At 42.8% G+C, this 25,104-nt stretch overlaps 2 protein-coding genes across 2 annotated transcripts in view; one reads left to right on the top strand and one right to left on the bottom strand.

Annotated features, from left to right (window-relative positions):
- LOC132316938 (uncharacterized) overlaps positions 1-23,141 on the bottom strand; it is a 35,947-nt gene extending 12,806 nt beyond the window's left edge. The window contains 2 exon segments of the mRNA XM_059816956.1: positions 20,787-21,139; positions 22,826-23,141. Of these exon segments, the coding sequence (XP_059672939.1) occupies positions 20,787-21,139; positions 22,826-23,141 (669 nt within the window).
- Positions 10,470-10,784, top strand: LOC104258269 (histone H4). Its single transcript, XM_009813289.2, has one exon. It carries the CDS (start codon positions 10,473-10,475, stop codon positions 10,782-10,784), a length of 312 nt encoding a protein of 103 aa, XP_009811591.2. The 5' UTR covers positions 10,470-10,472.
- Positions 23,142-25,104: the final 1,963 nt, after the last annotated feature.

The following is a 25,104-nucleotide window of genomic DNA, read 5'->3' on the forward strand; positions in this document are numbered from 1 at the left end:
TGCCAGTGCAGATTACGGAAGATCCTACAAAATGCCAGTGCATTTTCCAATGCAAGGATCTTCAAAACAAAAATAGTTCAGATATAACATAAGAAGACATTCCTAAAACTGAGAGAAAACACTTCATTTTTTTCTTATCAAGACAGAAGCCCCACATGCAAGAGATTAGACATTAGATTAGACATTAGACAAATAAAGGCAGATTCTGACTGCAGGAGGAGAACAACCCAGATAAACTGATGAGCCAAATTTAGCTGAAAGCCTGCACTCATTTAACTAGAATTACTATTGTTAGTATGGTGAAGACCCAAAGAAATTACAAACTTTTAATTGAAGCATGTTATCTTCTTGACAAAGTTCAGTGTTAGGGTGATCACATTGCCTAAAAAAAAGTATCTTGCCTTCTAATCTAACACCTAATGCAATAGGTCCTACCCCCATACTCAAAGAAGGGTCAGCTAGAGCAAGGAGACACTGCAAGCTCTCTAGGCAGCCTGTTCCAAAAAATTCTTTCTTATTTTTAAGTAGAGTTTCCTGTGTTTCAGTTTGTGACCATTGCCTCCTGTCCTGGGCAGTACTGAGAAGGCTCTGGTTCTGTCTCCTTTATTCCCCCCATCAGGTATCTGAACACATGGATAAGATTTCTCTGAGCCTTCTCTTCTTCCGAGTAAACAGTATCAGCTCTTTCAGCCTCTGATGTGAGAGATGCTCCAGTCCCTTAATCATCTTTGTGGCCCTTTACTGGTCTCATTCCAGTTATGTCCATGTCTCTGTTGTACTGGGAAGCCCCCAACTGGACACAGCACTCCAGATGGGTCCAGATGGTCACCAGTGCTGACTGGAGGGAAACAATCATTTCCCTCAGTACTATTTTGTAAATAGTACTTCTCCAGGTTGTTTTGTGAAACCTATATACAGATTAACCCTGAATGGCGCTCCTGCCACTTCCTAAATTTCGTTAGTTAAATAAAGGTAGCTTCAAAAAACATTGCTACCTCTCACACAGTCCTTGGTTTCAAGGCTTGTCAAGACCAGTTTGAGCTACCCTGATTTGACTCAGCGATCATGTTGTCCAAGACTGTAGGACTTGTTAAGGCTAGCTGGAGTCCTAGCAAAACTGCCACTTTAAAAAAAATCCCTACATTCTGGGGTGATTAAAAGGTGGGGAGAGGTGACTCTCCTGCCTGCCATAACTATTAAATATTTGCTAAGTAGCAAACAAGAAGGGCTGTGCATTTTAATGAATCAGCCTCAAAGACTCCTTGTCTGTCCAGAAAATGACAGCCTAAAGCATCAAAATATGCAGTCCAACTTCTGAAAGCCCGTGGATCAGATATTCTCTTGTAACCAACTTTTACTTCTCTCCACCCATCTCTGGGACTGAGAATTCTCACTAGCAGTAGTAGTAGTATTAAACATAGGAATCCCAGTTATGAGCAGGATTTTGTTCTACTGAGTTATATAGACAATAAATGTTGTATTGTTTTCCGTTGAAGAAAAAGAGGAAGCAGGTAAATACAGAAAGACAAAGAAATGCCTACATGCAAAAGTGTGGAAATATAATCCTACCTGTAACTCTCACTGAGTGCCTGGAAAAAATTGAAATGTAGTATCTGAACCTATGTCGCATGCTGTCTGTTCTCCCAGATGCACAACACAGACAAATGACAATTCTTTTTTTGTGAGTCAGATTGCAAATACTGATTCAGTCAGAGATGGAAATTGAAACTAGGCCATCAATATAGAAAATCTACATCCTACCCCTTCAGTGGCACTCAGGATGTACATGTTATTAGATGCCATTTCCCAAGCTATCAAAGATAGTTCTAGCCCTTCATGCTGAGTGAAGGGAAATAGGATGCCGAAAGCTTACCTGTGATAATACATAGTAGACCCAGCTCTGCACCCAGCCTATGCAGCCACGCTGTTACTCTTAAGGTATCTGAAGAATATGGGCAAGAACTAACCACATGATAAGGCATTCTGAGTTACAGATTTATGCATTGCTCAGGTTTACAGACTCTGCACACCCTGGGGAAGGAATAACTCATTGATAACGAGTTGTACTAATTACCAGTTCAGGCAAATTCAAGGTAGATATGAATAAAAACAAGAATTTACAGTACTCAAAACAGACATCGGTTTGTAATACATAAGGGAAGAAATTAGAACTACGTTTAACTGGCTTGCCTCAAAATTAACTTTAGAAAGAGTCTCAGTAGAGGATGCAATGTTTTGCTAGAGCTGGCTGATACACTGCAGATTTTCTCTCTGTTTCATTTTATTTCATTTTAGAAAAATATTAGAAGTGAAACTAATAATCAGGGAAACTTGGTCTAGCACATGCCTCCCCCCGCCCCCCCCCCAGTAGAAAGTTATATTTAAATGTTTATGATTCTCAACTATGAAATCAAATTGCTGTGGCAAACAGAGTTCTGCAAGGATCAGTCCTAGGTCTGGTATAATTTTATTTATGATCTGAATTATAGTCTACAGGGCATGTATAGAAGTGCTACGGGTACCAAAAGGAAAAGAAATGCTAGAATTATGGAGGATGGTTTATGTATTGAAAAATGCCTTATAAATTGGAGACACTATCTTCAAAAATGTGTAAGACACTTCACCTGGAAAGAAATATATCAGTTTTATAAATATTGGACAGTAGCAGCTGACTAGCACCTGACTAGATGTGGATTTTCACGTTACAGTTATAAGTTGACAATGAGTCAATGACAGTATGTTATTAGGTATTAGGAAAGGAACACATTGACAACATCTACAAGAGAGATGAAGAAGGTCTTACTCTGTAGTCAGGAATGGTATAGTCTCACTTGGAGTTTTAGGCCTAGTTTTTACTACTGAACTTCAGGTAATGAGAAGTGAACAATAACAGAATACACAGAAGAGAGCGACAGTAATTATCAGAGAGTTCTAAGAACTATTCCCTAAGGGAAAGGCACATACTGTTAGCATTCCCTGACCCAAAGAGAAGGCTGAAAAACTGAAGTTTCTTCTCAAACACTTAAAACATGAAGAGGAAAGAAGTCATCTTTCCTCAATATACATTGTAGGAAATACAAGAACTAATTTCTTTGCTGCAGCAAATTAGCAGTAAGGAAATAATTTCTAATATGCATTAGAAAATGTTACTTGGGAAGACAGTGGGGTCTCCAAGAATCAGTGAGACTGAGCAACTTGAGCAACTTGGCATTTAGTAAGGTTTTTGGAACCATCTCACACACCATTCTCATTTGGGATCTGAGGGAGTATGGGCAGGATCAGCAGGCTAACAGCCAAACAGAAAACACCAGCAGTCACTGTTTGAAAATTGTCTGTAGAACAGGGTCAAAGGGATGTAGTTAAGAACTTAGTGACTGCAGGCACTCAATAAAGAAAAGAATGCCCCAGGGCTGAATGAATACTTGATATTAATTGGTGTTTTCAGTAACGACCTGGATGATAAGAGAGAATGTACCCTTAGCATGTGTGGATGATACTAAGTTAGTGAGGGTAGACAGAGCCAGAAGTAAAACATTCAATTAAAAGGGACTTTAATAAACTTGAGGTATGGGTCAAAAGAAATCCTGTGCAGTTTGTCAAAGATAAGTGCAAAGTTCTGCACATGAAGCAGAAAAGCTACTTGCATCAGCATGGCCTGGGAAATGACTGGTCTGACCTGGACAGGACCTGGGGGTTGTGGTGGCTTTCCCAGCTTAAAAGCAAGCCTGCTGCTGTGTCCAGAGCCTAAACATAAATAAAACCCTGTAAGCAGCTGGGGTTTCCAACCAAGTGTTACTGTAACAAAGACAAAACACAGCAGTAGTGTCTGGAGACACCGACACAATGCACGTCATCATTTTCCAGACTTGGCTTTCTCCAGAAACACAGAGACGAAGACAAAATTCAATACATTCCTACAGGGATGCCCACAGTAGATTCATTACTTGGAAAACTATGCCCCAGAGAGACTGTTTGGACAGGGCGGTACTTCATCTGCTCTTAAGTACTTACAACTCTGTAAGAGTTGGCAGAGTTCAGCTGGAAAACTTACTGCCCAGTGCAGCTCTGCAGGAGCCCAGGCAAGGACAGGAGCTGATCAGTCTTGGCTGTGCAGGTAACATTGTGCTTACAATGCTTTCATGATACGTCTTTCTAGCTTAATCAATGGCCAATGTATCAGAAGACCTGTGCTGCTTCAAATGCCAGTTTAGAAAGCAGAGTAAGGTTTTAAGAGAAGCAGCCAAGTATCAGCTGTAGTTGCTGAGTAGCAGGTTTGCTGTTTGCTGACCCTTACCCAAATGCAGGAGTAGATTTGCATGGTGTTCTACAGAGCTCTGAACTCCATGGGCCATCCTGTTCGTGGGAAACCACCTGGAGTGCCTGTTGGAGAGGTCTGACTGGGCTTGATCCTTCATTGTCCTCCTGGGAGAAGCCCAGAGCCCAGGGAAGAAAACAACATGGTCAAAGCGGTGCCCCTGCCCCCAGTTGCAGGTTATTGACCCTGTCCTTTCTCTCCCATGTACTAAACCAGCTTCACATGAGGAACTGGGTATATTACTATCTTCCTAACTCCTCAAACCTGGTCTAGGAGTTCCTCCAGCCTTCCTTCATAGACCTATTCAGCTATACCATCTATTCAGTGAGCCTGACAGACCCCTGCCCATGCCGAGGGAGTAGACAGGGTGTAGATAGGGGGGAGCTGCCAGGCTGCAATCAGAAGTCATGAGTGGATGCTTCCTAAAACTTTGATGATGGGGGAAAGGTAGACATATCTTAGCATACATATCTTAGCAAGGCTGTAACTTATGCATGGTGTGGTGGGGATGAGGCACATGCAAGCCTTCTCCTTCCAAGGCAGAGTGAAACACATCACACTCACTACTCCAGAGTCATGCTAGGCTGGCCATGAACAGCTGTCCTAACAGCTGGTATGTTGTGGTGTGAGAAAAACACCCCAGAAAGTGTATTTTTTCAACTCTAGCACAAACAGCATTGCTTTGAAAGGAACCCTGAAACATCCGGCCTGGTGAGGAGGAGGTGTGAGTGGTGGCAGAGCCATGTGAATGCTTGGGTGTTGGTGCCAGCCAAGCACAACGTTCCTCCGGAATTGTGTGTGGAGTGTCTCTTCCTGCTATCTGCTGTTGTGGAGACTAATCCTGTGATGTCGTTTTCCATGAGGAAACAGCATCCAGCTCCTGCTGGTTTGCAGAGCAACACAGCAGTGACTCAGACAACATGCACTTGGCCTTGCCCACAGCTGGCATAGTGTAGGGGAAGAGACACAATTTCTGGAAGATTTTTGCCCCTGTGTGGATCATCTTCTGATCTGTAAGAAGCCACTCTCTGTGCATGGCAAACTGCATCTGCAAAGGTCAGCTCAGGCTGCTGGGCCACGACAGAGGTCTTTTCTCAATTTATTAGTCCCTGTGTAGTTTCTGAATTTAGCAGCAAGAAGAAGGTTGGAAACAGTCCAAACCAGGGCTGCAGCCCAGCCTCTTGGATCTCTGACTGAGGGGAGCCTTTAAATAAAAAGGTGAGACTGGGGCTCTCCACCTCTGATTGTCTTGGGTGGCAGGGGAGCAGGAGGGGAAATATGAAATTAGTTCTCAGAGTGCTGATCATTAGACTAAATTCATGATCACAGTCCCCCCATATATCTTATCATATCTATCAAATAAATAGATATGATCAACACACTGGGAAGCTGATAGCTGTAACATTTAAACATCAGGTGACATTGTTTGCTAGTTGTACTCAAGCAGCATAAACCACTTCTGCAACTATGCTAATGCTAGGAGATTCCTTCCAAATGGCAAATCCACACATGCAAACGTTGACTTGGGCCTCAGTCTCAAGATAAAAGCTTTATGTGCTTAAAATATTTCTTACTAAAATCATGGGGCTGCTCGATCTCAGTAAGCACAGCTTTGTAGCATGGCTTACATGCTGAACTGAAGGTGGGGTATGTGGGCACGGGAATACAGAGAATGAAGATCAATGGGGTAGATTTAGAAGCCTGAAGTGTGCCAAAGAAGTCAGATCTTGTGTAGTTTACAGTCTTACCCACATGTAAAGACAGGTCCCATTTGACCACATCTCCATGCTGTCAGAGTTGAATACTCTTCAACCGGTTCTTTTCAATATTATGCATGAGGAGAGTTTAATGTGTAATATAAAATTTTCTCATTCGGCATATTTAGCATTACATAGGCTTTTGATTTAGCGGAGTGATACAGCAATGTACTGAAATCGCATCACAAGCATAATATAGCAATTGCAATATAAAATTGAACCACTCTACAAATATGATTCACATTATTGGCCTGTATATGCTCATTGTCACAATGCTGGTCCTCCCCAGTTGCTGGGAAGGAATATGTTGATTGAAACCATCTCAAGCCCATTGCTCTTTTCAAACTTCATTTTATTTGTTGCCCAGTTTTTATACTTCATTTTGGACTGAGCCACATAAACACTGCTCTCCCTCCCCACCCCTCATGCTGGTCTGGCTTGCTTAGGAAGACATTATTCTTTGTTAGTTGCCTGAGGGAACCTGATGAGTCGCTGGTGCAGCTGTCTTACCTAAAACCATGGTAATCCTCCAATCTCCCTGGTGTTGAGATAGTGCAGCTTTCTTTACAGTACGTTATTCCTCAAGCTCATTGTCCTTTTGCCCTTCTCCTTGGAGCTGTCCTCCACTGCAGGGGTGTGCTGGTCTGTCAAAAGCACCCAGGTTTTTGGTACAAGGAAATAATTTGTTTCATTTGCGCAGATAGTCCAGATGAGATCTAGTATGTTTACAGCATGGCAGATCACAAGAGCATGATAACAGTGCAAAGCAGGGATCTGTACTACCTGTCTCATTCACAAAGGACAGATTGCATTTCCATTTTTCCTTTGAAAGTGACAGAATATTTTGAATAGGGAATGAAGCACCAGCTGCTAGTAAGTGGAAAGCACAAGGAATATGAAAACCTGTCCAATGCTCATATAGAATTCAAAACTACTAGTTTGAAAAATATTAATACCTTTCCAGAAGTTTATTCATATATATTCTTACAATAAAATGTCTGGCAGTGATTTTTTTTGCCTAATATTGGTCTAAAACTTGAAGACTGAAGTTCTATTAGCATTTCATGAATGATGTTTTTTAAGTCAGGATTAAAATAATAACTGTGTATTCTAATTACTTACCCTGAGGTTATTGATACAGACACAATACCCTACAGGAGCCCTAGCTTATTGTGCTAGACTTTAAAAACATATCAATTAATTACCTAGAGGATGCAAAACCACAATATAAGCAAGGCAGCTGAAAACTTACAAATGGAAACCAAAAGCTGAGTGTAAAAATCATGGGGATAGAAAGCAAGTGTTCTCAGTACACTAGAGGCTTAGTCACTTGCCTCTATCACAGACTCACAGAATGACTATGGTTGGAAAAGACCTGTAAGATCATCAAGTCCAACCATCAACCCAACACCACCATGCCCACTAAACCATGTCCCACAATGCCTCGTCCACATGTTCCTTGAACACCTCCAGGGATGGTGACTCCACCACTTCCCTGGGCAGCTTATTCCAGTGTCTCACCACTCTCTCAGTAAAGAAATTTTTCCTAATATCCAGCCTGAACCTCCCCTGGTGCAACCTGAGGCCATTTCCTCTTGTCCTGTCACTTGTCACTTGGGAGAAGAGACCAACACCCACCTCTCTGCAACCCCCTTTCAGGTAGTTGTAGAAAGCGATGTGGTCTCCCCTCAGCCTCCTCTTCTCCAGACTGAACAACCCCAGTTCCCTCACCCACTCCTCATAAGACTTGTGTTCCAGACCCCTCACCAGCTTTGTTGCCCTTCTCTGGACACACTCCAGCACCTCAATGTCCTTCTTGTAGTGAGGGGCCCAAAATTGAACACAGGATTCGAGGGACGGCCTCACCAGTGCCAAGTACAGGGGCACAATCACTTCCCTACTCCTGCTGGCCACACTGTTTCTGATCCAGGCCAGGATGCCCTTCGCCTTCTTGGCCACCCGGCACACTGCCAGCTCATATTCAGCCGGCTGTCAATCAACACCCCCAGGTCCTTTTCCGATGGGCAGCTTTCCAGCCACTCGTCCCCAAGCCTGTAGCATTGCATGGGGTTGTTGTGACCCAAGTGCAGGACCTGGCACTTGGCCTTGTTGAACCTCATCCAATTGGCCTGGGCCCATCGATCCAGCCTGTCCAGATCCCACTGCAGAGCCTTCCAACCCTCAAGCAGAACAACACTCCCACCCAACTTGGTGTTGTCTGCAAACTTGCTGAGGGAGCACTCGATCCCCTCATTTAGATCATCGATAATGATATTAAACAAGACTAGCCCCAAAACTGAGCTCTGGGGGACTCTGCTTGTGAACTTTATCTCGCAGAACTATATCTGTCTTGATTCCATCTTGTTGTGGATCTGTCCTTAGTCTACATATGTGCGAAATGAAAAAAATTTTAAGTGCTCTTGCTTGAGCACTGTCACTAGTAAGTATGTGCAGGGGCTGGGGAGCAGAAAGGGAGGAGTGTTGAAATTTGGTGTTCTGCTGCTAGTGAGGCACTAGTAAGTGAAGAAAACAAAGTCATAATTAAAAAAAAACCAACACACAACTGTTCTGGAATCCTTCTTTAGGCTACTTACAGCAGAAAAGGCTTGAGTTTGTTCACTGTTTTGTAACCTGACAGTTCTGTGTAACTAGGAACTGTAGCAAGCATAATACCTTTTTTAAGCCCCAATATCATACTCAGCTCACCTGTTCACTCCTCCCAGGAAGAGAAAGGAGGTATGCTTAGGACTACATCAAATCTAAGGAGATGACCCATTATACCTATGCCTCCCTTGGCACCTCTGCAACAGGAAGCACAGTTGCTACAGACTAGGTAAAAGCTGTGAATGCTTCTGCTAGGTGAATAATAGTAACTGATTCAGTGAGGGTTATTTCATATTGGAAGAAAGGAAAAGCAAAGATCATTCCCATGTTTCTTAATATACTCCTTTTCTGAAGTGATGCAGATTAAAATTTTCTTCTCCCTAGTTAATCTAAATCACATTTGTTATCTTCTTCTAAGAAAAAAACCTGAAACAACAAAAAAAACCCAACCCACACACAAAAAGACATAGATTTGATATTGACCATGAAAGCATCTAGGGATAGCATTAGAAACAATATTTGAGATGTCAGGATAATGAGCTCCTCTTTTAGGTTTTTAATATGATCATAAAGAGTAAAACCGTCCTTTGGTTTTATGATGGAATGTAATTCCATCATTATTAAATAGATTGAGGGAAGCTACTCCTTCCCAGTTTAGTTGCACAATAGAGATAAACTACTTATTATATGTTCTAATATGGCACAGTTTAAAAGATTATGTAGAAATTATGCTTGCATTTCCCACATAAAAGGATGGAAGAAAATCAAATTATAACCCTTTTTTCTTTTTCCAGAAAAAATGAAACCGTTAGTCTAGTAGTTATTCCAGCTCAGAATGTTCTTATACTGTGATATTTGTAACATCTTTAGACAAGGATTGCTCCTTACTTTCATAAATACTAATTGAGAATCTTGTCTGTTTCCAGGATAGATTTAGACCCATAAAACAACAGCTAAAGTTTGAAAAGCTTGATCTGCAGTATAAGAGAAGATTATTGTCTTACTAATTAAGGTAGAGGAAATTTCTATCTATAGTTATACTAAACAAAATTTTTGTAAGAAATAAGGAAAAAATCCCCACAGCAGTAACTCCAAATGAGCAAAAGTAGTAAAAGTCACAGTCTAATATAAAGGTAATAATATAAAAGGTTCATTCTAAACTGCCTGCTAGATAATATGTGCTTACAGACTTAAAATTGCCTGTGTGAAAATCGGAAGAGTACCAAACTTCCCATTTAAGAAATGGGAGGTGGAAAGCAATATACAAACCCAATATATTAGAAAACCTAACAGCACAGATAGTGTGGAAAATTCCGAAAAGCCAGTAAGAGATTTCAAAACATTAAAACTTCTGAAGAAAAGTCTATAGAACTTTGAATACAAATAAAACAAAACCGTTAATGAACAACAGCATGAAAATAATGAGAATTTAAAGTAATTCAAACCAACCTCAGTCACTGCAAGAAATAAAATACACATACATATGCATAGGAAATGGGTTTATACAAACCCAAGGAGGAGGGGGAAAAAGCTTTCCAATTGTTACGAACATGTACGTCGCTGGGACTTTTTTTTCTTCGGCGAGGTGTAATTTCTATTTACTTTGTAGACTGTACAGCACTTTTTAACAGGTAACAGCAAGCGATGGTCCATCAAGCTTTGTGACGGGGCAGAAAAAACTGGCGGGAACCCCGCCCCTCCTCGCTGCAGTCCCCAACCAGGTTGGCTCCCACCACATAAAGGCCGCCGCGCCGCCTCTCTTTCAGTACACTCGTTGCCCGCGGTTTAGTAGTATCATGTCTGGTAGAGGCAAGGGCGGGAAGGGGCTCGGCAAGGGGGGCGCCAAGCGCCACCGTAAGGTGCTGCGCGACAACATCCAGGGCATCACCAAGCCGGCCATCCGCCGCCTGGCTCGGCGCGGCGGCGTGAAGCGCATCTCGGGCCTCATCTACGAGGAGACGCGCGGCGTGCTGAAGGTCTTCCTGGAGAACGTGATCCGCGACGCTGTCACTTACACGGAGCACGCTAAGAGGAAGACGGTTACAGCCATGGACGTGGTCTACGCCCTCAAGCGCCAGGGACGCACCCTCTATGGCTTTGGCGGCTAAAGCTTTTTGCTCCCAGACGATCTCGAGAACCCAAAGGCTCTTTTAAGAGCCACCCACTTAAACTGAGAAAGAGCTGTGTTGCGTTACAAGTGATAAAAGGAAAGTGAACGTTTTTAGGCTTTATTTCACTCAATTGTTTTTCGTTAGTAAATTACTATATAGATACTTTTCAAGAAACAGTTAAACGCTTGATAATTAACCGAATTCCTAATGTGTTAGGGATTATACTAGTTAAGCAGACTAGGGAATATATGAAGTTACTTATTTCACTATCAGCAGTGTAATTAGCATCTAATGTACCTAGGACTACCGTTACTTATTCTCAAAAAAATTAAGGTAGAGGATAGCTGGATAGAAAGAGGTAGCTGGATAGAAAAAACCCCTAAACTTATGCTCGTGTTTCAAGCTGGTGAGCTGGCCCGGCTTGGAGACAGGTATGCGTCGCCCTGCGGGGCATCTCTCATAGTCTGTTTTTTACTAATTAAGTGAACAGCTGCAGTATATATATATGTATTGGTATTTAAATTATGTTAATCCCTGTAATGATGCTCGGCACGTGGAAATGTACGGGCATAGGGTGGGAGGTGTCACAGCTGGTGGCCCCCTGAACGAACCCCTTCTCGTAAAACTTTAAATACCGGAGTGATCCCAAGTCTGTCCTCTGAAAGTGGTTTTTAGGGAATTGTCCACTATTCTTTATGTGTCTGCTGCGTTAAAGCTTAGGAAGCTGCTTCTTTCGACGTAGGGCTGCTGAAGCCAGAGCAGTTCTCCACATGACCTGTCAGCGCCAGTCCTCCTTTCGTCCGAAAGCTCTTCTCTACTCGGGATCTAAGGACAACTCTCCTGCATAGTAAAATGTACCAGAAATATGCAGTGGGAAAAATTGAAAGGTCACGGACTACATACTTTGTATTTCAGCAACAGCCTGGGAATACTTCATATGCTGAAATAAACTCAAAATAGTTGAAAACACTGTCCCTCGAATTAGAACATTTTCCTGTACAATTAATCTTAATCCAAAAAGCATTTACCATACCAGCTACAGTATTGCTTTGTACTATTCCCAGATTGAAGTTACTCTATGTGTTAAAAAAAAAAAAAAGCAAACAAAAACCCCACAACAAAAAAAACCCCAAACCAAAACAACAAACCACATAAACCCGAACAAAAAACCCCCCAAAACTGTTACAAGGATTTCTATTGAGGAAAACGCTACAACACTTATCTTTTAAATCTCAAGTTTCAGTGAATTAGAAGAAAATAAACATGCATCTTCTGTGCGTTGAGGACAGCATAATTTACAATTACCCATTTACCTTTTGAGCAATTTTCGCTGAAGGTTTTCATTTTCGAGATAGGCTATAAAAATTGCTGTAAGAAATAAATAAAACCGAAAACAAGAGCAGCGAGTGCAGGACACGGAGAAAGTGAGCGCTGCTGGACGGTTGGTGAATAGGCGCGCTTTCGCGGCGGGCTTTTCGAATTTGAAAGTATCCAATAATAACGGAGCATTGCTGCCAGCCAATCAGAGAGAGGGAAATGCTATAAAAGCCGCCACGGCAACGCAACAGTACCATTCTACAGCACCGGCTCGAAGAAGAGGTTTGGTTCTCTCAGAGTGATGGCGCGTACGAAGCAGACGGCGCGTAAGTCGACGGGCGGGAAGGCGCCCCGCAAGCAGCTGGCCACCAAGGCGGCCCGCAAGAGCGCGCCGGCCACGGGCGGCGTGAAGAAGCCGCACCGCTACCGGCCCGGCACGGTGGCGCTGCGCGAGATCCGGCGCTACCAGAAGTCGACGGAGCTGCTGATCCGCAAGCTGCCCTTCCAGCGGCTGGTGCGCGAGATCGCGCAGGACTTCAAGACCGACCTGCGCTTCCAGAGCTCGGCCGTGATGGCGCTGCAGGAGGCGAGCGAGGCCTACCTGGTGGGGCTCTTCGAGGACACCAACCTCTGCGCCATCCACGCCAAGCGCGTCACCATCATGCCCAAGGACATCCAGCTGGCCCGACGCATCCGCGGCGAGCGCGCCTGAGGCTTCTGCCACAGGTCCCCCTCTTTGTGATCCTTCATCCCCGTACCTTGAAGGCTCTTTTAAGAGCCACCACATGGCACAAGAGAGCTGTGACACGGTCGTTCTTGATACTTGGATACAAGACTAAATCATCCCGAAGTTCTTTTAAGGCATTTTAAGTTTTTGGGACTTTTCTGTAAGTACTGATATTCTTAGTATTTAGTTTGTTTCTCTCCCACCCTCCCCAGCTCTGTGTTCAGCTGATTTCTGTGGACAGTGTTGTCAAGAGGCCTTTGCAATCAGATACCGCAGTTCCAGTGAAAACAACATGTTTCTAAGTCGGACTGTAACAGGCTGTTGTAGTGAGGGGCTTGGAAATATCTAGTCGACTATTCAGCAAATAACTGCAGAAATCAAAAAAAGGTATGCTCAGAATAAGGTAAATAAATACTTTTCATTTACTAATCGTGGTAAGAGCTATAATCTTTAAAAAAAAAAAGTAGGACAGAAAGCCTATGACAATTTTTTTCCTGCCCCCTCGCCAGACTAGGTGCTTCCTGTGAAAATATTTTTTTAATGTTTTTATGGACCAGTGCAGGTTTTTACCTTTAAGCAATGTGGAAGGCATAAGCTGAATTAGCATTGGAAGAGAATCTTCAAATAGCTTTTTATTAAGGAAAAATTGATGCAGATATATTCTATCATTACTCTTGGGAGGATATACTATAAAAATTTTAACACTGTACTACGTATCTGAGAGCCATACCTCTCTAAGTATGAGATGAATAAAAAAAGTGCTAAGAAGATAAGCCTGATGCAAGGGATAAAAATGGGAAAATTGATAAATTGGTTGAATTGCCATTTATATTCTCAATTTTCTTTGTTTGCTTTATGACTTCGAGGAAAGACTGGAGTAGAGGACAAAGGAGAGCTTGGAAAAATCAAAGAGAATCTGGTGGCTCTTCCTGGGAACCTCCCCCCCCCGCCCCCCCCGCCATTTTCCAAATAAATGCAGAGCACCGGCACAGGGGAAAGTTTTGTGCCTTTTGTTTGGGACCAAAACAGCTGGGGAAAGGAATCAGCTGTCAAGCCTTGGCAGCTTTGTAAGGGATGAGAGGCCCGTAGAAGATAACACTGTGACAGAGAGAAAGAGACTTCAATGTAAGGTTCAAATTAACAATTTATTTGAACTTCACTCACAGGTCCAATATGCCAGTATTGCAGGTTTTTATGGATACGACGGAGGAATGCACTATTGCAATTAAATACATTATTACAGCCTACAAGCGATTTCCAGAATGTAGTAACACAAAGCACAAGCGCGTTAGATATTAATACCTTAAAAGAGTGCACTAATCAGATCTTAAAGCATACCAAATACCATATGTATGTTTCTTAATCACTTACCCTCTTTCTCAGGTAAGGCCTATTAATGCCTGGGAAGTTACCTTGTAAAGTGTCCTGGACAAGGGGAAAAGGATCTCCTACAGGCCAGCTGTATCGGTTGGAAGAAGACTCCCCACTTTTCTGCCCAAACCTTATGGGTTTTATTCCCTGATTTGATGGGTGGGGGCAGGATTATGCGTGAATGCTTTTCTCTGGTGCCTTGATGGCTCCTTAGTCTGTATAGCTAATTTTGTGATGTCTAGCGCACAAAGTTACTGAATAGTGGTGGAATGCTACTCAGGGCATGTTGTTTGTTAAGGGATCATTCACGGCTCCATTCGGGCTTCGGTTGTTCAGGCAACCCCGGGCTGAGCCATTTCCGCAGCTCCCCCCAAGTCATCTCTGCATAGATAAGGATCTGTCAGAGTGAGACAAAGCTTAGCCGAATCACAGCTCCCTGCATCTTGCCTTTGTGCTCCGAAACCGGTTTAGCAGGGTCATCCCATACACATGCTTATATGGTTTTGAGAATTGAGGACAAGCATTTTGTGTTTGATGATAAAAAGGAGGAGTCAGTAGAGGAATACACATGGGGGGGTCAGAAGGTCAACATTTACTAGAATTCAGCTGATTCAATAAGGTTTTGTAGTGAGGAAATTACAGTTGGCCTTTAGATCACTTCAATTTCTTGGTTGATTTTGTGTCAAGTCTTGCAGACTCTAGCTGTTTCAGAGAAGTCATCTTTTCTATTCATTCACAAATAAAACATTCAGATTACTACCGTTTTTGCTTCTTTGTTGTCACAGCATCCTTTCTTCTGCCCTTGATAATGGAGTCTGGCCTACCCAATATGCTTCTGTAAATGCTACCAGCCAAATCAGTCTGAAATGAAAATTCAGGTACTTGAGTGACATCTGTGGAGCCCTGCAAGAAGTGTCATAGGGTGTGTTTCAGAGACACTACACAAAAGGTAAAACATGGTAGGTGCAAGACATAGCATAATGATGTAGGTATGAATGTATATACACACATATATGTACACTTTCTGTATATATACACACATACACATGCTTTTCTTTCAGTCACAAATTTTAATTCCTCTCAGTATCCATGCACATCTGTCTCTTTCCCAGTCCCCTCTGCCTCAGCACCACTCGGCTTTATCCATCTGGCTTTATTTTTTGTGGTTCCAACAATACCATACAGCAGATGAAATGAAAGAAGCTACTTTGCAGTTGGACTAGGTGATCATTGTAGGGCTCTGAACTGTTCTGTTCTATTCATCTCTTTGTATATCACCACTTGCAGAGTAAGGGGTGACAATTTTATAAAGTTGAAAGTGAAAGTGCTTCTGCTGGAATAGCACGGAGACTGTGCCTGTAAGTTTGATTTGAAAGGAATTATATTATTATAATTTTAAAATTAACTATATGTCTGGCTACACTGTAAGACTTCAGTAGGCTCCATCCTGATTTTAATTGTTGTTCCACATTGGCAGTGTATTATTAACTGGAATAAAAGTTTGTAGCTAGGCAACACTTCGAGGTTAGCAAAGGTTAAAATGGCTAAAACCTCAGGTACAGTTGTAAATAAATAAAGAGTGAGGTCACAGGGTCAACAAAAATGACCTTACTCAGTGCACACCCAGGTTCTGTAAGGAGCCCTCACTGATACCAAACTGTGGAACCTGCTTTCAAGGGTGAATGAGGAAATTATTCATCATGACTGATAAGTAGTCAATATCTTGTCTGTGTTCCCAGGTCATGTACCAGTCCTACCCAGTAAAATTGGTAAAAAGGACTGGGTAGAATCTTACTGTGTTAACAAGGTAGTACTTGTTAGAATTAAGACAGAGTTACTTTTTTTTTTTTCTGATTAACATTAAATATGCTCTAGGACAACTGAACCAGTAGAAGCAAGGACTGAGGTTATGCTTTTGTCATCTGACTTTTAAGAGAACACAGAAGTTTTTTATTTATGGCCTGTTGGAAGGTTTCCTTCACTCCTGTGGAATAATTGCTGGAGGTAACTTAGAAATTAAATTTATATTAAAGGTACAGCACTGAAGAAATCTTCAGGGTGGAGTGTGGCGAATATGCAAGTAATCCATCCCACAGAAGTTCCCTAGGCAACCTCAGATGTTGGCAACACCAGGGGAGTTTGGTGCGCTGACTCTAAGAGAAACAGCATGGAGGGTGGAGAGGAGTGGAGACACGGCAACCAGGCTCTGTGATAAGACGGGAACTGGAAGGTATTATGGAACCGCCAAGCTGCACATTTACCACCCTGAGCCAACAGTTTGTCACTTTTTAACAAAATACTGTCCTTCGGGTGAACTTTGCTTATTATAATCTCATTACAATACCAAAAAACACCCCTCCATCCCAAAGCCACCCACCTCAAAAGTGCGACCACCCCTCACTGTGCTTGCGCTCTGGATTTTTCTTAGTACCTTTAAAGGCAGAATGAGAAACTTTTACACCAATTATAATAGAGGTATGTATGACTAGAGTCACTCAAGTTCCACCTGTAAGGACAAATAATATAAAAATGGCTTAAGAGAGGAGGGATGACAGGGAAGATACCATCGCAGACCACCTCTGATACCTGGGATCAGTCGACCAGCTGAGCCTCTCTTCTCCCCACAGGGACGCCTTTGGGTAAGATTCAAACACTTGGTTATACCAAGTGCTTCCCCAGGAAACTTAGAAATCTTTAGAGTTGCTTTATAACTTAAGGCGTTTGTAGCCAGGCTGTATTACTCATATTCTTGGTATTTGCACATGCTTTGCAAGCAGTAATTTTATCACCAGCAATCCAAAAGAACTTGTGCATCTGTTGCTTCAATAAACTGCACTATTCACTAATCTAGCCGTGGGAGTATTACAGAACATCTTGAAAAACTAGTGTCAAAAACAAGTAAGAAGAATGAGAAGAATGTAAAGAAGGTACTTCGTAACAACTGCACCTGGCACTTAGACTTACTAAAGATAAAGACTGTCTTCACTAACTCTCTGCTAACTAGCAATAACGATTAACACAAGGACGAATCTTAGAAAAATAGAATGGAATGCCAAAATAGTGCCCTAGAGTTAACCTGTCTCATTATAATGCTAAAGAACACACCTCCTAGCTAGAAAAGCCCCCAATCCAATTAAGCCCCTACTCTCTGAGCATGCATGGTGAATTAAAAGAGAACTATTACTTTAAGATGAAGTAAGAAAAGTATTAACCAATAGTTAATTAAGGGGTAGAGCCAGTAGGCATAACTAACTTTGTTAATTGTTTTAAATACCTGTCATGATTTTAAGCCAGTGTGCATGTTAGGAGGAGAAATCCCCCATGCACCCAGCGCTGCAATAAACTGATGTCGGCTTTCTAAACTATCATTTGGTTTGGAGAGTTTTCTTCATTACAATTTTTGGTAACAAGAGTTCTTATTGAACACCACCGAATCCCTTAAATGTGGCCACGCTACTTGATGGAACGCGACTAGACTGAAAGTGTATGGTGTTATGAGTGTATCCATAATCGTGAGAGTTCAATACATTGGACGTGACCAGACTTGTACCACAGGGAATTGGGCATCACTCAGAATCTAAGCCTAGCTGCCCCCAGTCCCTCTGATATCTGAGGACAAGCTGGAACACAAAGCGGTTTATTTTCCGCCAAATTGCCTTGCCCTATAACGTGACAACTCCCCAGGCTGTAAGCGCAAAGTCTCTTCTCACATCATGCTGCCTCTCAAGACAAGGAGAAATCTTAGTTATTCTATAGTATAAAACTTCAATTCCAAAACCTGCCAATATTTTCTTTCTGTATCATTTCGGTTTCTTTTATTCTGATTCACTACAAACTCAGAAAAGTTTTAAATTTACACACAAATAAACAGGGGTGAAATCTATCTTTTAAAAAAGTATACTTTCTGTTTGAAAGACAGTAAATCAAAAAATACACTAGCTCCTCTGTTCACTACAGATTGCACAGCTGTTCCATTCATCACCTGGTACCACTGCAGCTCTCTACTTCCATTGCAACCTGGTTTCAAAATAAGGCCATGAAGATCAACAAATTCATTGAGGGGCTTTATGGGGGAGGAAAAAAAAAAGAAGCAAAAAAAAAAAGGAGGAGGGGAAAGAAACCCCAAAACAAACCTTAATCTTGGCTGATTGCTACACTTACCAAGTTTTTCCACCTTTTTTTCTCATCCATCCGAGTGCCGTCTCTGAAATTGTGTCTACAATGCAGAAAAGATCTCTAAGAGAAAGAATGCAAATGGTGCCCAGAAGCCTCTAATGACAACAGGCAACTGCTCTGCCTTTTAATAACACCCTTCAGCACTACCCAGCACTCAGGACTGTTACACCCCAGGTACCAACTGTGAGCTTTCCCAGCCAGGGAGAAGATGGGAAGATATTTCCCAAAATAATGGGAGAAACAGCAACTACTCTCTGTTATGAATCTGCAGCCTAATTTTTAACTTCCTATTTTAATGCTCAGGCTCTTGTTAGACTGATCACTCCTGTGTGCGTATCTCAAAAGATTCAAGCAAAGGTGGGTCCTTATAAGGAATATTGAAAGCTACATACATATATACTGCCACTATTGTCTGAAGAATCCTAGAAATCTGACTGCAGAAATATGACAAGTCAGCATCTTTTCTGACTGCATAAAATCTCGTGATCACTAGCTGGGGAATGTCACGTTAAGAGTATGAGTCTGACATGTGGCTGAGGGAAACACTCCTGTTGAGTCACAGGCTTCAGGACAGACCCCCTTGCTTTCTGAACTCCTCCTCAGAGGGGAGCTTAGGTGCAGCTGGATCCAGCCTTAGTTCCAGACTTGGTCAAAAGTTTATGTCTAAAGGATTATGTGTGTAGCCACTTATCAGAGTCAACGTTTGCCTATCAGAGCCCTCTCAAGGACTTTCAATGAAATAGTTTCACAAAATTGAAAAGATAGATGATGTATTAAGGCGACAGATATAACAAGTTTGAAATTGTCATTGATAAATACACTTACTCCAAAAGTCAAGCTCGAGTTCGTAATTCAGTTAGTAATATTTTCCCCGGTAACAACCGACGTAGTCAGAGGCGCCATTCTTACCAAAGAGGCATCCCTGCTTGCGGAGGAGAGAGGTCCAGGCCCATCAACCCATCCCGTTGTTGGAGTTCGCATCCTCAAAATGGAGGATTCTAAATGCCAGATTCCTGCTCTCCGAGAGGTGGGACTGAGTCAATTATCATGTGCCAATTGGCTCTTAATGAGGCTTATTGCATTGTCGATCAAGGGGGCAGGGAGAAAGGCAATCTGGCTTCATGGAAGCAGAAGTGGGCTGTGAGGCCTCCACCTCACCCCAAGTGTCACTCCATTGATATAGGGTCTTTGTTAAAGAGTTAGACTGAAAGCCATCACATCTTTGCAAGGTAAGTTGTTGCACTCCTCCTCTTGCCCAAGGCCAATGCTTATCAAGATAAGCACGCTGCTTGGACTTGTCTCAAGTCAGATTCCGTTACTTTTAGCTAACAAGCCTGGTTTCCACTAGGGAAGTGCAAGTTCAAAGACAAATACAGGTACAGTCATTATTGGAAGAGTACAGAAATTTCCACTCCAAGATTTTTATAAAACTCTTAATAAAAATACACCACCCCCCCTCAAAAAATACTCAGGGAATATATAAACTTTTTTCCACAGTTTTGTATTATCAATGGTAACAAGTCCGGTCAAACCTGCTAGTTATCCTGTGTACAGTACTTTTCAATCATAGTTTCCTGTCCTTTTAAGGTACGTCTCCGTGCTGTGAGAAAGCCTCACATGCCCTATCTCTTCAGCAGGGTCGTGCATCATTTTGAGACCGGCCTCAAAACCCAGCTTTTGAGACAGGTATTTGTGCTCCCGGGGTTAACAAATGTTGGAGCAAGGCAGCAGCCTCCTTTAAAATAGACTATCTTAGCCACATTCAACAGTAACACAATTCCAGTGAGATGAGGGAAGTTTCTGCTCTTCTCTAGACCCAGCCAGCCAGGAGAGTTTAAGGCGCAGAGTTCCCCGTCCCGAACAGAGCCATGTCCCGCCCCGCCCCCTCCAAGCTGTTTCGAGTCTGGCGTAGCGATGTAAGAACCACCATTCTGCCTAATGTTCTCTGTTCACCATTGTTAAACTAACATTTATCTCACCCTTCCAATTTTGTCTTTCCTCCCCCACCTAGTGGTCATAAAGTGCCCGTTACTCCCCTTCAGTATTCGCAAAGCACACCGGTGAACTGCAGAATAGGAGATTTAGAGCCTGATGAGATTTATGAAAGATGAATGTTTATATGTTGGTAATGCAGCAAAACATGAAAAAAATAACAAAGAGCAGCTGGGGCCAAAATACAAACCACCACAACCTAGAAAAAAATTGAGAAAACGTTTTAAAGCATACTCATTTTAAAAGAATGCTACAGCTCTTTTCATTGTGCACGTAGTGGCTCTTAAAAGAGCCTTTGGGTCTATGCGGGCTGCCTCAGTATCTGCTGGAACCGGGGAGGGGCTGCAGCAGAAACCTCAGGCGCGCTCGCCGCGGATGCGTCGGGCCAGCTGGATGTCCTTGGGCATGATGGTGACGCGCTTGGCGTGGATGGCGCAGAGGTTGGTGTCCTCGAAGAGCCCCACCAGGTAGGCCTCGCTCGCCTCCTGCAGCGCCATCACGGCCGAGCTCTGGAAGCGCAGGTCAGTCTTGAAGTCCTGCGCGATCTCGCGCACCAGCCGCTGGAAGGGCAGCTTGCGGATCAGCAGCTCCGTCGACTTCTGGTAGCGCCGGATCTCGCGCAGCGCCACCGTGCCGGGCCGGTAGCGGTGCGGCTTCTTCACGCCGCCCGTGGCCGGCGCGCTCTTGCGGGCCGCCTTGGTGGCCAGCTGCTTGCGGGGCGCCTTCCCGCCCGTCGACTTACGCGCCGTCTGCTTCGTACGTGCCATCGTCAGCAGAACACAATACTCCTACTGAAATAGAAGTGAGTAGAATAGCCTCCGCAGCGCCGGTATTTATAGAGCTGCCTCGTCTCTGATTGGACGATAGGAAACGCGACCTCATTGGGTACCTTGAAAATCCCACCCGGGGCCTAGAGAAGCCGAATTCGCCACTGCCTGCACTCTCACTTCTCCTCACCCTCGCTCCGAGTCACGGCTCCCTCGGTGTGAGTCCAAGGCCTGCGGGGGCTGGAATTGCAGACACAGCGCTCGCATCCCTTCCGCTTCTCCGGCTTTCCCTCTCTGCCAGGCTCCTGATAGACTAAAAGCCGTGTGGAGGTTCAAATTCAGGAGCTGTTCTTAAAAGACCGAATTATTTTAAAAGATTTTTTTTGTGGGCTGATTGAAAAAAAAGAAGAAAAAAGTTCCTTCGATGACATACAGAGCTCCTTCTGACAGTAAGAGGCACATTATCCCCAAGGGAAAGGTCTCCTGGTATCTCAAAACACAGAGACAGACGCTTAAGAAATCCTATAATGCGAGCTTGTAGCTGTACAAGTACGTAACAAGCTGTAACAAGTATGTAGCAAGCTATAACAATCGAGGTGAATTTTTGAGCTATTTTTCTCATGTTATTTTCTTTTCTCCAGGAAAATTGGCATGAGAGATCATAAGTATCATCAGGTAAAATAATTACTTTGACAACACTTAGAAAATTAACTTATTTGTGAAATGAAGGGCTTAAAAAGGCATATGGAATTACTCTATTATTTAATTTGCCCCTACTCTTTAAGGCTGTGAGAAAACGGGAAGTGAGCATGATCAATGTTGTTTGCAAGTGGTTAATGACACAGATAGTTTTATATAAACCTAAAAACGTGGTTTTGCAGGTTTTTTTCCTATGGTGATGAAGGAAACACAACATCAATACTTTAGAAGCACTCCTAGGATGAGAATGTGGGAGAATTGCGAGAATGAGAAAAGCCTTTACACAAGGCTCCTTTTGACATTTTCTTAGTAAGTGTTGCGGGGGAATCATTTTTGGTAATGTTCCCCCCCCCCCAAATATATACTCTAGAAAACTGTTAGATCCACTCCTGAAATTGTGTTTGAAAAGAAAAAAGTATTTACAGGGAACTGAGGACAGGTTATAGTAAAGAAAAAACTTTATTTAGAAATAGCAGAAAGAAAACGTTCATGCCAGCAACTTTCACATTTTTCCCTAGTTGATAAATTGGTTTCCCTATCTTCCTTGCAGTGGATTATCTACTCTGTTAAACAAAAATTTTAAGATACAAGACATAGAATAATATTCCAGATAATTACGCTGAAATAGGCGAAAGTTTTAAAAATTGTAAATAAAACATTGCTTTCATTATAAAGATAATTTGAAATGCTTTTTAGGATGGCACAACATTTGCAAAGGAATTTCAGGAGTACACAAATGAAAATAGCATTTCTTCTACACAGGAAAAACCACTTCGCTATTAGCAGAATTGAAACATTAGATTGCACTTATTTAATCATAAAGCCTTTTAACAGTACTCCATAAGCATTAGTTTTAAGACGCTTTCGAAATTGAACAGCAGATAGTTCAAATGTTCTTTCAGAAAAAAGAATTATCACAGCTCTTCTTAGAAAAAAGTGGGTGGCTCTAAAAAGAGCCTTTGGGTTCCTGAGATCGTCTGGGAGCAAAAAGCTTTAGCCGCCGAAGCCATAGAGGGTGCGTCCCTGGCGCTTGAGGGCGTAGACCACGTCCATAGCCGTGACTGTCTTTCTCTTGGCGTGCTCCGTGTAAGTGACAGCGTCGCGGATCACGTTCTCCAGGAAGACCTTCAGCACGCCGCGCGTCTCCTCGTAGATGAGGCCCGAGATGCGCTTCACGCCGCCGCGCCGAGCCAGGCGGCGGATGGCCGGCTTGGTGATGCCCTGGATGTTGTCGCGCAGCACCTTGCGGTGGCGCTTGGCGCCCCCCTTGCCGAGCCCCTTCCCGCCCTTGCCTCTGCCAGACATGGTACTGCTAACCGCCGGCAATGAGTGTAGTAAGAAAAAAGCGGCGCGGCGGCCTTTATGTGGTGGGAGCCGACCTGGTTGGGGACTGCAGAGAGGAGGGGCGGGACTTGGGGCTCGCTCCCGCCGGTTCTCCTCGCTTTCCCTATCGCGCGCCCCGCTAGCCGAAAATTGCGGGTTTCGTGTGACTTTGCCTTCCCGCGGCAGAAGCCATTCGGTGTTGCTGCCCTTTTCCAGTACATTCGTTTTTTTCAGATAGCAAAGACATTGGGTCTGTGTGTATAATAGTTGAGATATTTTTTAAAATCTTTGATATGTCGTGATCATTTCGAAACCAAACCTCAATCAGAAAAGAAAGGTACCCCAGTTACTGAATTTCTTAAATTACTCTTTAGTTTTTTACTATAATTGTTATTTTAAAATACATGTATGTTTTATGTATTGCAGTTTCACCTGGTTACATTGATTCTCACGTGTGGCTTCAGTGTTTTAAACAGCTGCTCCTCATGTTTTTTTAATGGAGCATCTTGCAGCAAAATCTGTCCGATCCTGTTTCTGAGAAATTCTACCCTTCCTTGAATTTCTTTCTCATCTCCACTTTCGCCCTTTCTGAAGGTTTTCTCAAGGAGAGTTTACTAGTAAAAGTACACTAATAGGGTGTTCAACACTTACGTGTTCCACTTTCATTTTTTTAAGGTAAAACGGTTGTTTTGGACAAATACTTTTACAGCACCTTCCATTCTTGTGGTGGCACAGACAATAACGTTGCTATTTTTCAGGGAAATTGAAAAATTAAATATGTAAAAGGGGGGGTTTGTCCTTCAGGGGAAGGTGTTCAGCTCTGGTTTTGCTTTCTTTCGGGGAGGAAAATTTTCTGAGGTTTTACTGTTGAAAACACGAGACAGTATTTAACAAAAATCGCAGCAACAGACATTCGGCAGCTGGCTTTCGACCTAAAAATGATCAGGGTGAAAAAAATATTTCCAGTATTGAGCGTTTGCTGCCCTCTCATGGACTTTATTTTGGTTTGGGTTTTTTTCTCTTTCAAGAAGAACAGCTTTATATAATCTATCCTTACATAAAGATACAATATTACATTATTCAATAATCAGTCTCCATTGTGGCATTTTCATCGTCGGATTTCACAGCCGCCCGCCCCCTCCACTGCTTGGCTGTTGTGTTGGATTTTTGGGTTTGGTATAATATATCTGGCTTGAAACTAACCTTCCACCACACCAGGCAGAATGTGGTGAGACCTTGTGTAAAAGTATTCACAGACATATAATGAGTAACCCCCGCTAGCTTTTGAATGAATGTTTATTATTTCCTGTGGTCCTGCTGTTTGCACATGCCACTGGACACACGTTGGCTATCTGGCTGCTGCAGGGCCAGGGCTCAGCTCCCTCAGCTGCAGGAAACCGATCTTCAGCCATCACCAGGAAACACCTCAGGCCAGCAACACTCTGCTGCTGGGGTCCAACTAGCTGACTTGTTGAGGATTCAAAGAAAAAAATAAGGTAAGATTTTTTTAGTAATAAAAAAAAATAGTTCAGGTTTATTAATATTATATGATTTGATTGCTTGTGGCAGCAGAGGACTGCCCCTTCCTGTCACCTCTTCTGAGGATGTAAATTTATTTTCTTACCTTTTTTTTCTTACTTTTCTCTGATCCTGGCAACTATAGTATATATCACACTAAAAAGACTTGGAGGGTTTGATGTTATACAAGATGCCAAATATTCCTATTTCTTTTGATCACAATTGTTTTCCTGTGGGTTTTTCTAGGTCATTTCAGTAGTTGCAATGACATCACAATTCTCTATTTACATCAACATACTAGGCCCTATTGACTTGAAAGTAATTAAACAATGCCAAGAGGTTTCCCTCCTCCAGACACTGAGCTTTTTCAATGAGCCTTTTGACCTCAAAACTCAATATCAAAATCAGAATTCAGAATTCATTCCAT

The sequence above is a fragment of the Gavia stellata genome, chromosome 4 (genome assembly GCF_030936135.1).
Source record: "Gavia stellata isolate bGavSte3 chromosome 4, bGavSte3.hap2, whole genome shotgun sequence".
Taxonomy (NCBI): Eukaryota; Metazoa; Chordata; class Aves; order Gaviiformes; family Gaviidae; genus Gavia; species Gavia stellata.

Bases quoted from the DNA above. Each gene is read 5' to 3' on its own strand.
- LOC104258269 (XM_009813289.2), top strand. From the start codon at position 10,473: ATGTCTGGTAGAGGCAAGGGCGGGAAGGGGCTCGGCAAGGGGGGCGCC.